General features: G+C 38.4%; 1 protein-coding gene across 1 annotated transcript in view; it reads left to right on the top strand.

The window, feature by feature from the left end:
• Window positions 1-10,015, top strand: part of SLC1A3 (solute carrier family 1 member 3) — a 108,429-nt gene extending 98,414 nt beyond the window's left edge. The window contains exons 9-10 of the mRNA XM_043963197.1: window positions 4,510-4,644; window positions 7,826-10,015. Of these exons, the coding sequence (XP_043819132.1) occupies window positions 4,510-4,644; window positions 7,826-8,030 (340 nt within the window). The 3' untranslated portion in view covers window positions 8,031-10,015. The remainder of the gene's footprint in view (window positions 1-4,509; window positions 4,645-7,825) is intronic.
• The last annotated feature ends 4,146 nt before the right edge of the window (window positions 10,016-14,161 follow it).

Raw genomic sequence — 14,161 nt, 5'->3', positions numbered from 1 at the left:
GATGTCGTAAATAAAACAAAACAGAACTGACTTTAAAAAAAAATTTTTGTTATCTTGTTGCTAGGTCAATTTAGTTGTATCTGACTCTTTGTGACCCCGTTTGGGGTTTTCTTGACAAAGATACTGGAGTGGTTTGCCATTTTCTTTTGTTCATTTTTTTTTTTTTTTTTGGTGAGGCAATTGGGGTTAAGTGACTTGCCCAGGGTCACACAGCTAGTAAGTGTCAAGTGTTTGAGGCCCGGATTTGAACTCAGGTACTCCTGACTCCAGGGCCGGTGCTCTATCCACTGCGCCACCTAGTTGCCCCCTTTTGTTCATTTTTACAGAGTGAAGTGACCTGCCCAAGGTCAAACAGCTATAATTGTCCGAGGTCAGATTTGAACTTAAGTCCTCCTGACTCCAGAGCCAGCACTCTATCCACTGTGCCATTTACTTTTTTGTTATTCTGAACTTTTCTAATTCTAATAAACATGAACATTGCAATATACAAATAACAGAAAAGAGGATTACATATGAAATCATATTTTTAAAATATATAATACATTTAATGTGTTAATTTCAAAAGTTATCCTGCTTAGGAACTAAGTGTCACAGTGGACAGAGACCACTGGACCTAGTGTCAGGAAGATTTGAATTCAAACCTAGCCTCCGAAACTTACTAACTGTGAGACCTTGGACAAGTCACTTGACCTCTGCCTCAACTTCCTCAATTGTAAAATAAGGATAATAATAACACCTACTTCCACAGGTTGTTGTAAGCAACAATTATCTCAAATGAGATAATAATTATTAAAATTAGATAATAACAAGATAATAATTTGTAAATCACTTAGCCCATTTCCTGGAATATAGTAGGTGCTTAATAAATGTTTGTTCCCTTCCCCTTTGTGTCTCCATCTAAACTTCCTTGTGATGTCTTCTGTGTATTTTTAAAAATGTTTCTGTGGGACTCTTTTCTTTCTTTTCTTTTTATTCCCTTCACTATCATTAGGACCCCTTCCTCTCACCAATCCCCCACCATCCTTCACCCTCCCCCCCCAAAAAAATGTTTAAACCTTCCCTTATTACAAATGTTCATAGTTAAGCAAAACAAATTCTCTCATTGGCAATGTCCAAAACTATGTCTAAGTCTACATGTTGAGTACATTACCTCTCTGTCAGAAGGTGGGTAATATGCTTTATCATTGGTCCCCTAGAGTTATGGTTATTTGTTGCATTGATCAGAGTTCTTAAGTATTTCAGAGACATTTTTCCTTATAATATTTTAGTAAGCATATATTCTCTTAGTTCTGCTCACTTCATTGTCTACCAGGTCATACACATTTTTCCAAATTTCTCTGAATCCATCCCTTTCATTATGTTTATGACATAATAACATTCTATTTTTCAGCTATTCCTCAATTGATAGACATGTTATTTTGTTTCAAATATTTTCTCCAACAAAAAAATGATGCTATGAATGTGTGTGTATATATATATACACACACACACACACACATATATATATATATATATATATATATATATATATATATATATATATATATATATGCCTTTTCACTCTTTCCTTTATCTATTTGGGATGTTGTTGTGTGTCTTTCATTCTCAAAGAGGACCATGACATCAGGGTGATGTCATGACTTGCACTGAATTGGATTTAAATGAGGGCAGGCTGTGCAAGGTCACCAACCTCACTCTTTCCTCAGTGGCAAGATATACATCAGGATGACACTGGAGATGGCCCCAGATGTTTGAGACAATTGGAGTTAAGCGACTTGCTTAGGGTCACACAGCTAGTAATTTTAAAGTGTCTGAGACTGAATTTGATTCATGTCCTCTTTTTTTTTTAGTGAGGCAATTGGGGTTAAGTGACTTGCCCAGGGTCACACAGCTAGTAAGTGTTAAGTGTCTGAGGCCGGACTTGAACTCAGGTACTCCTGACTCCAGGGCCAGTGCTCTATCCACCACACCACCTAGCTGCCCCATCAGTTTGGGATATAGGACTCATGATGGTATTGATGGGTTAAAGGTTAAGTATCGGGGCAGCTAGGTGGAACAGTGTCTAGAGCACCAGCCCTGGATTCAGGAGTACCTGAGTTCAAGTCCGGCCTCAGACACTTAACACTTACTAGTTGTGTGACCTTGGGTAAGTCATTTAACCCCAATTGCCTCACCAAAAAAGAAAAAGAAAAAGAAAGGTTAAGTATAATTTTGTTACTTTTGGGGTATAGTTCCAAATTGCTTTCCAGAGTGTCTAGACCAATTTACAGCTCTCCTAATGGTGCATTCACTGTCCTTTCCTCCTGGATGCCTCCAATAATTGTCACTTTTAATTTTTATCTTCTTTGCCAATCTACGATGGATGTGAAATGGAACCTTGGACATGTTTTAATTTAATTTTCATTTCCCTTATTATAAGTAATATGGAACAGTTTTTTTTTTCCTTTTCTAGAAGATTTTAAGATTTTTCTTTGGAAAAAAACGTACATAGAATGAAAGGGATGTCATTTCAATAACCCTATGACCAAATTAAATTAAACATATTAATGAGATCAACTAGTATTTATAAATTAAGGAAACTCAAAGATAAATCTGGCCAAATGAAGATCTTCAATAACTAACACAAAATAACATACTGTATTAATGGGCACAATAAACAGTGTTGCTAATTGCAGTGAACACTCTTATTGGGTACAGGGAATTTTTAAATTTAATAGGTTGAACAGTTCTTGATTAGGGATTAACATTTAGTTTTCAAAATTACATAAAAGGCCCTCACTCTCTCCCCCAAAACATTTGTAGCCACTTAAGTTCTAAATGGTTTACCAAGGGAAAAAAAGGAAAAAAAATCCATTAAAACTAAGTTTCAATAAATATGTCAACAGCTAAAATCTAGCTAAGGTTATCATGCAAGACATTATATAATCATGACCAATTCAATTTTATAATAAAGGCAACTTGCATTCAAAATGAAATCTACCCTCATATTTTATTAAAAGAGCAAACATGATAAATTAACCCAGTTGTTTACTTGAGTTATACAAAAGTAACATGATTCAATATTAAAATAAGAAACTGTCTACAAATCTCTGACAGTAATAAATCACAATATTTAGTACTCACAGGAGTCATACAGAACAACCAACTCTTGTACAAAATTTAAAAATGTAATAACTTTAAAATCTATGGGGTTTTTTTCATTGAAATCATTCATGAAAAAAGATTCTCCAGTTGGAATTCAGACCTCAATTAGACAAACATCAGGGAAGCTACATGAAAGCTATTTAACATACAAAAAGATATTTCTCTTCCCCAATCACCATGTTGCAATGTCTCTGCTTTAGAACTGTGCACTTCTTTCCTGTCTATCTTACCAGTTCCAACTTTCCTTAAATCATGAGAATTTAATCTATTGAACACCAAAAATCTGTTGATATAACATTGTATAAACCATAACGTTTTGCCATTGGCCATCTGAGTTATTTAAACAGCTGGTAATTGATTAGTAAAAGCTTCTTCAATGAGCTCTGCATTCAGTCTGTTTGTGGTTATATAGAATAGTTTTTCATATGGTCGTTGATAAGTTGGATTAGAAGCAGCTTACATAGTACAGTGGATAAAACACTGGACCTGGAGTCAGGAAGACCTAAGTTCAAATCCAACCTTGAACACTTACTAGTTGTTTGACTCTGGGCAAGTCACTTAATCTCTGTTTACCTAAATTTCCCCATCTGTAAAATGGGAGTAACAGTAGCATCAACCTCCCAGTGTTGTTGTGAAGATCAAATGAGAGAATATTTGTAAAGAACTTAGCCCAGCACCTGGCATGCAGTAGGTGCTAAATAAATGCTTGTTTCCTTCCTTCCCTTGAGAGTTGCCTGTTCATATCCTTTGACTGTTTTTATCCATTGGGAAAGGTTGTCAATTTTAATAATTAGACATTATCAAAACCGTATTGGCTCATTCCTCAAAGTTAATCCTTAGGCTTTGCCAAGTAGATGATAGACCAGATTATATCATTTTTATTTTATACCTATTTTTCACCCAGACCTATGATTTTTATCCATGTATAGAACCTCCAAAGTAGAAACATCCTAAATAAATTCAGGGTGACCTGGGGTCCTGAGAAATTAGATGCTTTGCCCATGGGGTTAATACGTGTCAGAGATAGGACTTGAAACCAGGTCTTTGAGACTCCAAATGTACTCCTTTCTACCGTTCTATGAAATGGGAATACTCTGGTGCAAACATGAAAAGATCCTCGTGATTTTCAGAACCTCATCTCTGTATGCATCACTGCTACATATGAGACAGGATAGCTGTCACCTAATCAAAGTGTCTGGCTTACATTTTCCTACAACAGTCCTATTACCCCTGCTCAGTGCTACAAAAGCTCTAAGTTAGTCATATTGGCATGGGCAATGTTTTTCAGTGTTTACCGTGCACTGGGGATGAATTCTTTCCAAACATTGACACATTTTTCTCTCTACTTGATGCCACTTTTAACAGCATCACAGCCACAGCTGCCAGCATTGGAGCTGCTGGGATCCCTCAGGCAGGGCTGGTCACTATGGTCATCGTGCTGACATCTGTTGGGCTGCCCACGGACGACATCACCCTCATCATCGCAGTGGATTGGTTCCTGTGAGTATGAGCCGGCAGCGTTCAAGCATCTCACCACCACCAGGCAGCTCTGCTAGGCTTCCAGAGTCCCAGGCAACAAACAGCACAACCAACGAGAGAAGGGCAGTCCAACCAAGGATGACTTGGTCCTTGTTCTCTGCTGTCCATCCCATATGTAGAGATCAAAGACCTAATGCATAAAGTCATGAGATGTCTGTCGTAGGTCCTCATTTCCTTATCAGTCTGTACAATGTGGCTGGTTCTTATACCTTTCACTTAGAAAAGCAGTTTGGTGACTAGGAAACGGTTCTGTATGTCAGACTAAAATGGAGATCAGCACAAGTATCACCACGTGACCCAACGTCTCAGAGCAGCAGCCAGACCACAAAAACATTCATTTTCACACTTGGGCTAGGGCATTGTTCCGCCTTTTGTTTTCCATTTCAGTGGCAGAATATGGTACACAGATGGTTTAGATCTGAAGTGAACAAGGAAAAGGACAGAAATACAGTTAGTGGGAAGATGGAGAACAGTTATAGGAATAGAGGTGTTAACTAGCTATGTTTATCCCCAGGGCACATTCCAGGGATAGAACTGCACCTCCCCATGCCCTCAGATCCCTCTTCCTGAGGCCAGTGTTTCCTCCTTTTCTTCTCCCCAGTTGGATTTTTCTTCTTCATGCCTTCTACAATTCCTCTTTTTCCTTCTAAAACTTTCTTCTCAGGATGGGCATGGCCTCCGTGACAAGATGGCAATGTTGTGTACTATTATATGAACTGTGCTAGTGGTATCTGCACTTAGCACAGTGAGGGTCTGACTCATATGGGTGCTAAATAAAAACTTGTCGATTGGTTAATTCAGTCCATGGTTAGGTAACTGACCTAGATTATTGAATACAGCTCCATACATGAATGATCTGGAGGAATGAGAGTAGCTGATAGATTAACCCAAGTGTTATCAGGAGAGGGAAAGAGAAAGAGAAACAGACAGAAATAGAAACAGAAAGGCAGAGAAACAGAAACAGAGAAAGACAGAGGCAGAGAAACAAAGAGATTGGCAGAGAGAGAGAGAGAGAGAGAGAGAGAGAGAGAGAGAGAGAAAGAGAGAGAGAGAGAGCACTTCCAGCACTGAATAAAGAATAAATTGCCATAGCGAGCATCGGGAGTTTTTAAGTAAGCATTTATAAACAATTTCACAGCATGAAAGAAAGTGAGTTGTAAGGAAGGGAAAATAAGGAGGAATACTGAAGCAGGAAGAAGCCTCCAAGAAAAAAAATGAAAGAAAGAATCCCCAAAACTATTTCAGCCATTAAATACTTTCTGGTCAATGATGAGTAATCTGAGGGTAACAGCTACAGTTAGAACTATATTACTTTCTCCTGTATAACCAGGCAATCATGAGATTTTTTCCTGAACTAAATTTAGAGGGGAATCATAAATAAATTAAGCAGCTTTCTGAACAAGTTGGAAATCACAGTGAAATTCATTCATTCATTTTATCAACAAAAATTTATTCACTGCCTGCTACATTTTAAGCATTGTTCTAGGTACCCTGCAGTTTATTTTATGGTTGATCAGGGGCCTGACCTATACATAGCTATACCATGTTGCATAAATACATTAGAAAGGTGTCAATATGGTATCAAAGAACCAACTAGGGAAATGATGACAGGCTTCATGGAAGAAGTAGCATTTGAGTTGTCCTGTAAAGGACAGGTATGAATTCATAGGAGAAAGAGGAAGCAGGGCATTTAGGCATAGGGAGAAGTGTGAATGAGGAGGGGAAAGGATCAAAGTGAAAAATCTCTCTTTCTATGACCAAAGACGGAGAGAATATGCATTGGCAATACTAAGGTGTTTTCAGGAAGAGAGAACTGAAGGAGCTGATGTCAGTTGCCATTGTTCTTCCCGGCTCACCTATTTTGTTGTTGTTCAGTTGTTTTCAATCTTGTCCAACTCTTTGTGACCCCACTTGGGTTTTTTCTTGGCAAGGATACTTGAGTAGTTTGCCATTTCCTTCTCCAGCTCATTTTACAGATGAGGAAACTGAGGCCAACAGGGTTAAGTGACTTGTCCAGGCTCACATAGCTAGTAAGTGTCTGAGGCCAAATTTGAACTCAAGAAGATGAGTCTTCCTGATTCTGGGCATGAATCCACTGTACCGCCTAAGCTACCCATCTATTTTACTGGGTAACTTTGGGCAAATGACTTAACTTGGCCTTTAGTAAATATTTTAACCTCTCTGAGCCTTCATTTCTTTATCTATAAAATGAGAGGACTGAACTAAGTAGCCTCTGAAGTCACTTTCAGATCTCAATCTATGGTTCTATAATATTATGATTCTTGGAACCTTGGTTTCTTCATCTATTAAATGAGCAGGGTAGAGACCATAACTTTAGGAGTCCCTCCCAGTTCTAAGTTCTTTAATCCTATGATACTAAATAGGAAACTCAATTCTCTTTGCTAAGGGACATTGGGAGTAGAAGTAAGGGCCAGAAAAGAAATAAAAAGGTTGAAATAGATGTTGTGAGTAAATGAGTAAGGGAAATGAGAAAAGTAGACTAGGATTGCCTAGTCTGATTGAGACTCTACCTGAGATTTCTGCTGTTGTTGTTCAGTCATTTCCAACTCTTCATGACCCCATTTGGGGTTTTCTTGGCAGATATATGGCAGTGGTTTGCCATTTCCTTCTCCAGCAGCTCATTTTATAGATGAGGAAACTGAGGCAAACAAGGTTAAGTGACCTGCCCAGGGTCACACAGCTAATAAACATCTAAGATAAGATTTGAACTCATGAAGATGAATCTTCCTGTTTCCAAGCCTCATACTCTATTCTCCGTGCCACTTAGCTGCTGTAGTGGGTCATAAATTTAGGGCAGTGAGAGCTGTTCGATTTGACAGACATTTGAATTAAGTGCCAACTGTGTACATGGCAAATGCTAGGCACTGAGGATATGGAGACAAAAACAAAACAGACCCTGCCCTCGTGCTTGATTTTGTAATTCTCCTGCATTGCTCAACAACCTGTGTCAGGAGTGGAGAAGTCAAATGGCAGGGGTTGAGCAGGGCTGGGTAGGTTGGGTACAGCTGGTGAAAGTTAAGAGTTGGGCAAGAGATTCTAGTAAAGTGCCTGGTTAAAAAAAAACTATGAAAGTAGGCACATTGGCAGTGCAGTTGATTTCCTTTCTTTCCTCATCCCACAGGGATCGTCTCCGTACCACCACCAATGTTCTAGGAGACTCTCTCGGGGCAGGAATTGTTGAGCACTTATCACGACATGAGCTGAAGAACCGAGATGCAGAAATGGGTAATTCTGTGATCGAAGAGAATGAAATGAAGAAACCCTATCAGCTTATCTCTCAGGAAAATGAGACGGAAAAACCCACTGACAGCGAAACCAAGATGTAGACTAGCACAATGAAATAGAACTTTTCCATCCAGTTGCATCTCATTTTCCAGAAATCCCTTTTCTTGTTCTCTCCTCCTGATTGGATAGCATTGAAAAATGATCAACAAAATTTTGATGGGGCCAAAATGTATGATTGTCATTCTGTTTCTCAAAACAAAAGAAAAAAAGATGAACAGTGATCTACTGGTCTTGCCTAGGTATGTGCAAAAAGAGATCAGATTGTTGACCAAGTCAACAAAAAAAATGCAAGTGTATGTGACACACACAACCCTGTAAATGTGATCTTGTTTTTTATAAGCTGGAAAGTCAAAATTAGGTAGAAGAGGCTGGAAATATATATATATATTTTTTTCTTAACTCCTATTTCAAAACTTCTGGATCCAATAGAACTCAATCTAGTGTAGGTCCCAAAATATAACAATTTGATATAACTTCAACCAGGTAAAAGACAGGCAATCAGAATCTCACTTTATCTGGCTTGTGACTCCCTGTCTCATCTCACTAATAGCAGACCCTATATCCAAGTTTATAGGAAAGGCCAATTTGAGGGGCTGCTGGTTATGAGATGTCCACCCCCTTTGTGTCCCTTCCTGACATCTTGCAATAAAAGGCATTTCTTAGAGGAGGTGATTTGCAGGGAAGATATTTCTAAGGCAGAGATGGTAGGGTGGTTCCCCAGTCCTAGATAGGAAGCCATCTTTTCCAAATTGGCAGCTGTGCAAGGCACCAAGTGAGTGGTCATTCCAGGAGTGAAACTTCACCAAATATTCTGCCCATGTTTTGGAAAGGGAGAAGAGAGGAGTAAGAAGTTGAATAGCCCTTCCTTTTCCTCTCAATAGGGGGAATTTTTTTTGGGGGGGGAGAAGAATTGTTATCCACTATATCTACTAAGAATAGTAATTTAGAAAATAAAACTGAAAACTAATGGAGTGCTCAAGCTTTTACCGGCAATAGGAAAAACATGAAGAGCAAGATAGTGAATGGATGGAATATGTTTCAGAAATGGAAAAAGAATTATAAAGAGTAACCTTAAGGGTGTCCAGTGGGGAATCTAAATGGAGGGAATATATAAGGAGGAGAGATTTAAAATACTCTTTACTATGATGTGTTTTCTGTTCAGTCCAAAATCATTCCCCAAGGAAACCTGAAGATCAAAATATCAATGTTATATATTTTCATTTTTCATGCATTTTGAAGGAGTCAGAATGGAAGAGGATTACAATGTAGTTAGAGATGGGGAGGAAGCTGAAAGTTGAGTAAGGGCCTCTCATGTGAAAGCTATTTTTGTTATCAAACATTCACTGAATAAAGAAATGAGGAATTTCTTTGGGTTAGAATTCCACTTATCCAATTATTCACAGACTTGGCTGCATCATTTTTGTTCCCAGAAGAAATAACAGATGACTAGTGACTTGTTGTTCATTGGACTTAGGGAGAAGGCATTAGTTTAAAACAAGGCAACTGCTCAGTTTTGAGTCAAGAGACAGGTATAACTTTCCCCCCTTAGGTATATCCAGTGAAAGTGACCATCGGGAAGCTGTCAGACAATGCAAGCTGTGCTTGAGTCTATAACTGAAAACAGCAAAGGATGGATTTGCTTTTGCTAACAGATTGAATATCTAGACACACACATCCTCTGATCTGTAATTAGAACTATTTTTATAGAAATTCAGTGCATTAAGTGCATATAAAAAGTTAATGTTAGTGTATATGGAGTAACATTTAATGTTTATTGTGGCTCTATTTGGAAAATACACTGCAAAGACTTCATGCAAGTGGCTGTCTTTCTGTGACATCCTTGGAGAAAAATGGATTGTTTTTGTTTTGTTTGTTTTTTATACTAACTCTGTTTCTTATGGAAATCAGGTCCTCTAGAATAATCCCCTTCTACCCTTTATTGGCTTTGCAGGTAGATCCATCCAGTGTGGACTGAGAAACATTACTTTGTAGATGTATTTTCAATAAAAAAAATAGTTTTACATTAGCTACCTGTGCAGTGTGGAATTGTCTTCAATAAATACTATTGACATAAGCATTAGTAATAACTGGAATAAGCCTTTGTTGTGAGACCTATGTGGAGCAAAAGAGACTTCATTTCGAAAGGTACTGGCAGGCTGGGTAGCGCTGATGAAAAGGAAGGGAGGGACTTGGGAGAGGTATGATAATACAGTAGTCTTCTTTTCTACAGTGCTATCAAACTTAAAAAGAAAAGGAGAAATAAACGTTATATAAAGATCCAAGTGGCCTGTATATTGATTTAGAAAAACACATATTAGCAATATCTATCTTTTATTGTGTTTTTTTATTTATTTTGTTAAGTATTTTCCATTTTTTTTACTTTATTTTTTAATTATTAAAAGTATTTTATTTTATTTTTTGTTTGTTTGTTTTGTTTTGTGGGCAATGGGGGTTAAGTGACTTTCCCAGGGGTCACGCAGCTAGTAAGTGTCAAGTGTCTGAGGCCGGATTTGAACTTAGGTACTCCTGAATCCTGGGCCGGTGCTTTATCCACTGCACCATCTAGCTGCCCCCTATAAAAGTATTTTATATTTTTCCAGTTACACGTAGAGGATCATTTCAAACATTTGTAAGATTTCTAGTTTCAAATTTTTCTACCCCTGCCTCCCCAAGACAGCAAGTAATCTGATATAGGTTGTAGATGTACAGTAATATTCAACAAATTTCTGCATTAGTCCTATTATAAGAGAAGAATCAGAGCAAAAAAGGAAAAAACCTCAAATAGAAAAACAGCACCAAAAACAAAAGAAATAGTATGGTTCAATCTGCATCCATATTCCACAGTTCTTTTTTTTTTTGGATTTGGAGAGTCTTTTCCATCATGAGTCCTTTGGAACTTTCTTGTACCATTGTATTGCTGAGAACAATCAAGTCTACCACAGGTGATCAACACACAATGTTGTTGAACTGTATATGATGCTCTCCTGGTTCTGCTCATTTCACTCAGCATTAGTTCATGCAAGTCCTTCCAGGTTTCTCTGAAATCTGCCTGTTCATCATTTCTTACAGCACAATAGAATTCCATTACATTTATATACCACAACTTGTTCAGCCATTCCCCAATTGATGGGAAGCCCCTCAATTTCTAATTCCTTGCCACCACAAAAAGAGCAGCTATAAATATTTTTGTACCATGTGGGTCCTTTTCCCTTTTTCCCATTTCCATTTTAATCCAGTTATGTGTTTGTTTTGATACCTGTATTTTGCTAGAGCTATCCATGTTCCATTACTGTGAGTCAAATTTCTCTGATGTACCCAATTAATCCCATGATGGGATTACAAATGTGAAAAGCTGCCCATGATTCCCGATTTTCTTCCTTCCTCAAAGTTGTTTCCAATCTGACCATCCAATTAAATCTGGATTTGCAATTGTCATCCCCATGCAGCTGATATTTTGTCCTTCCTCCCAAAAAGGACCATGACATTTGGGTGACATCATGACTTGCAGTGAATTGGATTTAAGTGAGGGGGAGCTGTGCAAGGTTGCCAATCTCACTCTCTCCTCCAGAGCCATGGGTCCAGTGGCAAGGTATTTATCAGCACAACTGGAAATGGCCCTGGATGTTTAAGACAAATGGGGTTAAGTGACTTGCCCAGTGTCACACAACTGGTAAGTGTCAAGTATCTGAGGTTGGATTTGAACTCACATCCTCCTGACTCCAGGGCCAGTGATCTATACTGTACATATATACTCCACTATACTACCTAGCTGCACCCCATCCCCATGCAGCTAGTGAGGCAGTGGATAGAGCACTGGGCATGGAGTCATGAAGACCTGAGTTCTAATCCAGCCTCAGAGATATCCTAGCTATGTGACCCTGGGCAAATTGCTTAACATCTGCCTCAGTTTCCTCAACTATAAAATGAGGGAAATAATAGCACCTACCTCTCAGGGTTGTTGTGAGGGTCAAATGAGGTAATATTCATAAAAAAGTATTTATCCCAGTGCCTGGTACATAGTAGGTGCTATATAAATGTTTTTTTTTTCCCTTCCCCCTACACTCCATTAACCATATGTATGATCATAAGCATAATAGCTAACATATAGTACTTTAAGGTCTACAAAAGTGCTGTAAAGTTGCTATTTAGCTATACTGTCTAAAAATCTAATGAGTGGTGGGTAATAAATTAGAAGCTTTAGCAAGAGTTTTAGACTTTTAAGCATTTATTAAGGAGCATAAGAATTTGGTGAAGAGAGAGAAAGAAGCCTAGATGCCTACATCTATCTATCTCAGGGAGCCAGCATTTTTGCTCCACTCTCCACGAGAGTCCTGATGAAAGAAAGAGAACCACCCCTTCTTCATCCCACAAGCCTCCTGTGAAAACTGGAAACGTCCTGTCCCCCTCCACACACACACACAGCTCCAAGCTAATTGGCTGATAGCTTTGATAGACAGTACCCACGAGCAAATGTCACTTCCTCATGCCAAGGAACTGACCTTCCAAGCCACATGGTTTGCCCTCAGACACCTTCTCCTCATGGCAGAGCTTTCCTACAGTAACTCTCCAGCAGGTGGCGTCACTCCAATTGTCACAGTGCTTTACAGATTATGTCTCAACTGATCATCACAACAGCCCTAGAAGGTATTATCCTCGTTTTACAGATTAGAAAACTATGATTTAGGAGGGGTTAGGTGACTTGTCCAGAGTCACGCAGCTGCTAAGTTTCTGAGGCAGGACACATGTCTTCCTGACTTTTTATCTAGCAGCCTTGTAGTTAAGCATAGTAGCTCCTGGCTGTCTCAAAGGCAAGGTTTTAGAAGGGGCTATGTAAGATCTAAAGAGATCTTTCAAAAGGGATCCTTATGCCAGGAAGCAGCTTTAAAAAAAATTAAGGAAACCAGAAAGCCTACAGCATTAGTGTTGTTTTTGCACTCTTGTAATGAAGAGTTGGGAGACAAAAATCTTTGATTCTTAAGGTCAGACTCAACTTTCAGTGATCATTTGGGCCAAATACCTACTTCAGGAAAGACAAGCCATCCCATACGGGTAGGCATCTAGATTATCAAGAAAAGAGGTGCCACAGCATGACTAATGCAGAAATATGTTTAATGTGATTGTACATATATAACCTATAGCAGATTGCTTGCCGTCTTGGGGAGGGGGGAGGGAAAGGAGGAAAGGAGAAAAATTTGGAACTAGAAAACTTATAAAAGCAAATGTTGAAAACTATCTTACATATAACTGGAAAATAATAAAATACTTTTATGATTTAAGAAAAAGCAAATATAACATGAAGAAAAAAGAAAAGGGGTGCCACAACATCTACCTGTTGTTTCCTTATAAAGGATCTAAGATTATAAAGTTTAGAGATCATCTAACCTCTGCCCCCATTTTCCAGATAGAAAAGCCTCCCTCAGTGAAGGGATATGCCAAGGTAGCGAGTAGCATAATCAGAATTTGAACTCAGGCCTTTTGATAAAAAATCTAATGTTCTTTCCAGTCCTGAACGACCTTGTATTCATTTTAGCTTACTTGTATTTCCTCAGGGCCTCAACAGTGATCAAGACTCCACTGGTCACCAGGTTCTCTCAGATATATTGGAAAATCCCCAGAAAGTCTCTTCAGCATTTCCATTTCCCAGCAGCAAACTCCTCCACTTAATCTCTCTCCTTTTTTCCCCAATACTTGCATCAAATACTTCCCATTCAAGACAGTCTGTTTGGCAAAGTAGATAAAGATTTGGCCTCACAGTCTGGAAGAGTTTTGACATGGGTTCAAAACATTCATACTGCTTGCGTGGCTCTGAGCAAATAAATCACTTAACTTCTCAGTGTCCCAGACAATTCTGTAAGACTAGAATTTCTAATTAGATCTGTCTTGGTAGAGGGAATTTCTGCAGAAGGAGTATCTTACACCAAAAAAGACAAAACAAAACAAAACAAAACAAATAAACAAACAACAAAAACAAACAAAACAAACAAACAAAAACAAGAGGTTCTGACCAAAACCCCCAAAACAAAACAAAATTTCATTCACAGTAGAAAATAGTATTCTGGTAACTATGCCAAAAGGATCAAGGACAAATAGAGGGCTCATTTCCCTGCCTGAAAGGCTTGATTTCTACATATTCCAAAAGTGAAGATTGTACTCTGTTGTAAACTGGTAGGAA

This window comes from Dromiciops gliroides, chromosome 1 (genome assembly GCF_019393635.1).
Source record: "Dromiciops gliroides isolate mDroGli1 chromosome 1, mDroGli1.pri, whole genome shotgun sequence".
Taxonomy (NCBI): Eukaryota; Metazoa; Chordata; class Mammalia; order Microbiotheria; family Microbiotheriidae; genus Dromiciops; species Dromiciops gliroides.
The sequence above is the reverse complement of the archived record's forward strand: the minus strand, read 5'-3'. Positions and strand labels throughout refer to the sequence as shown.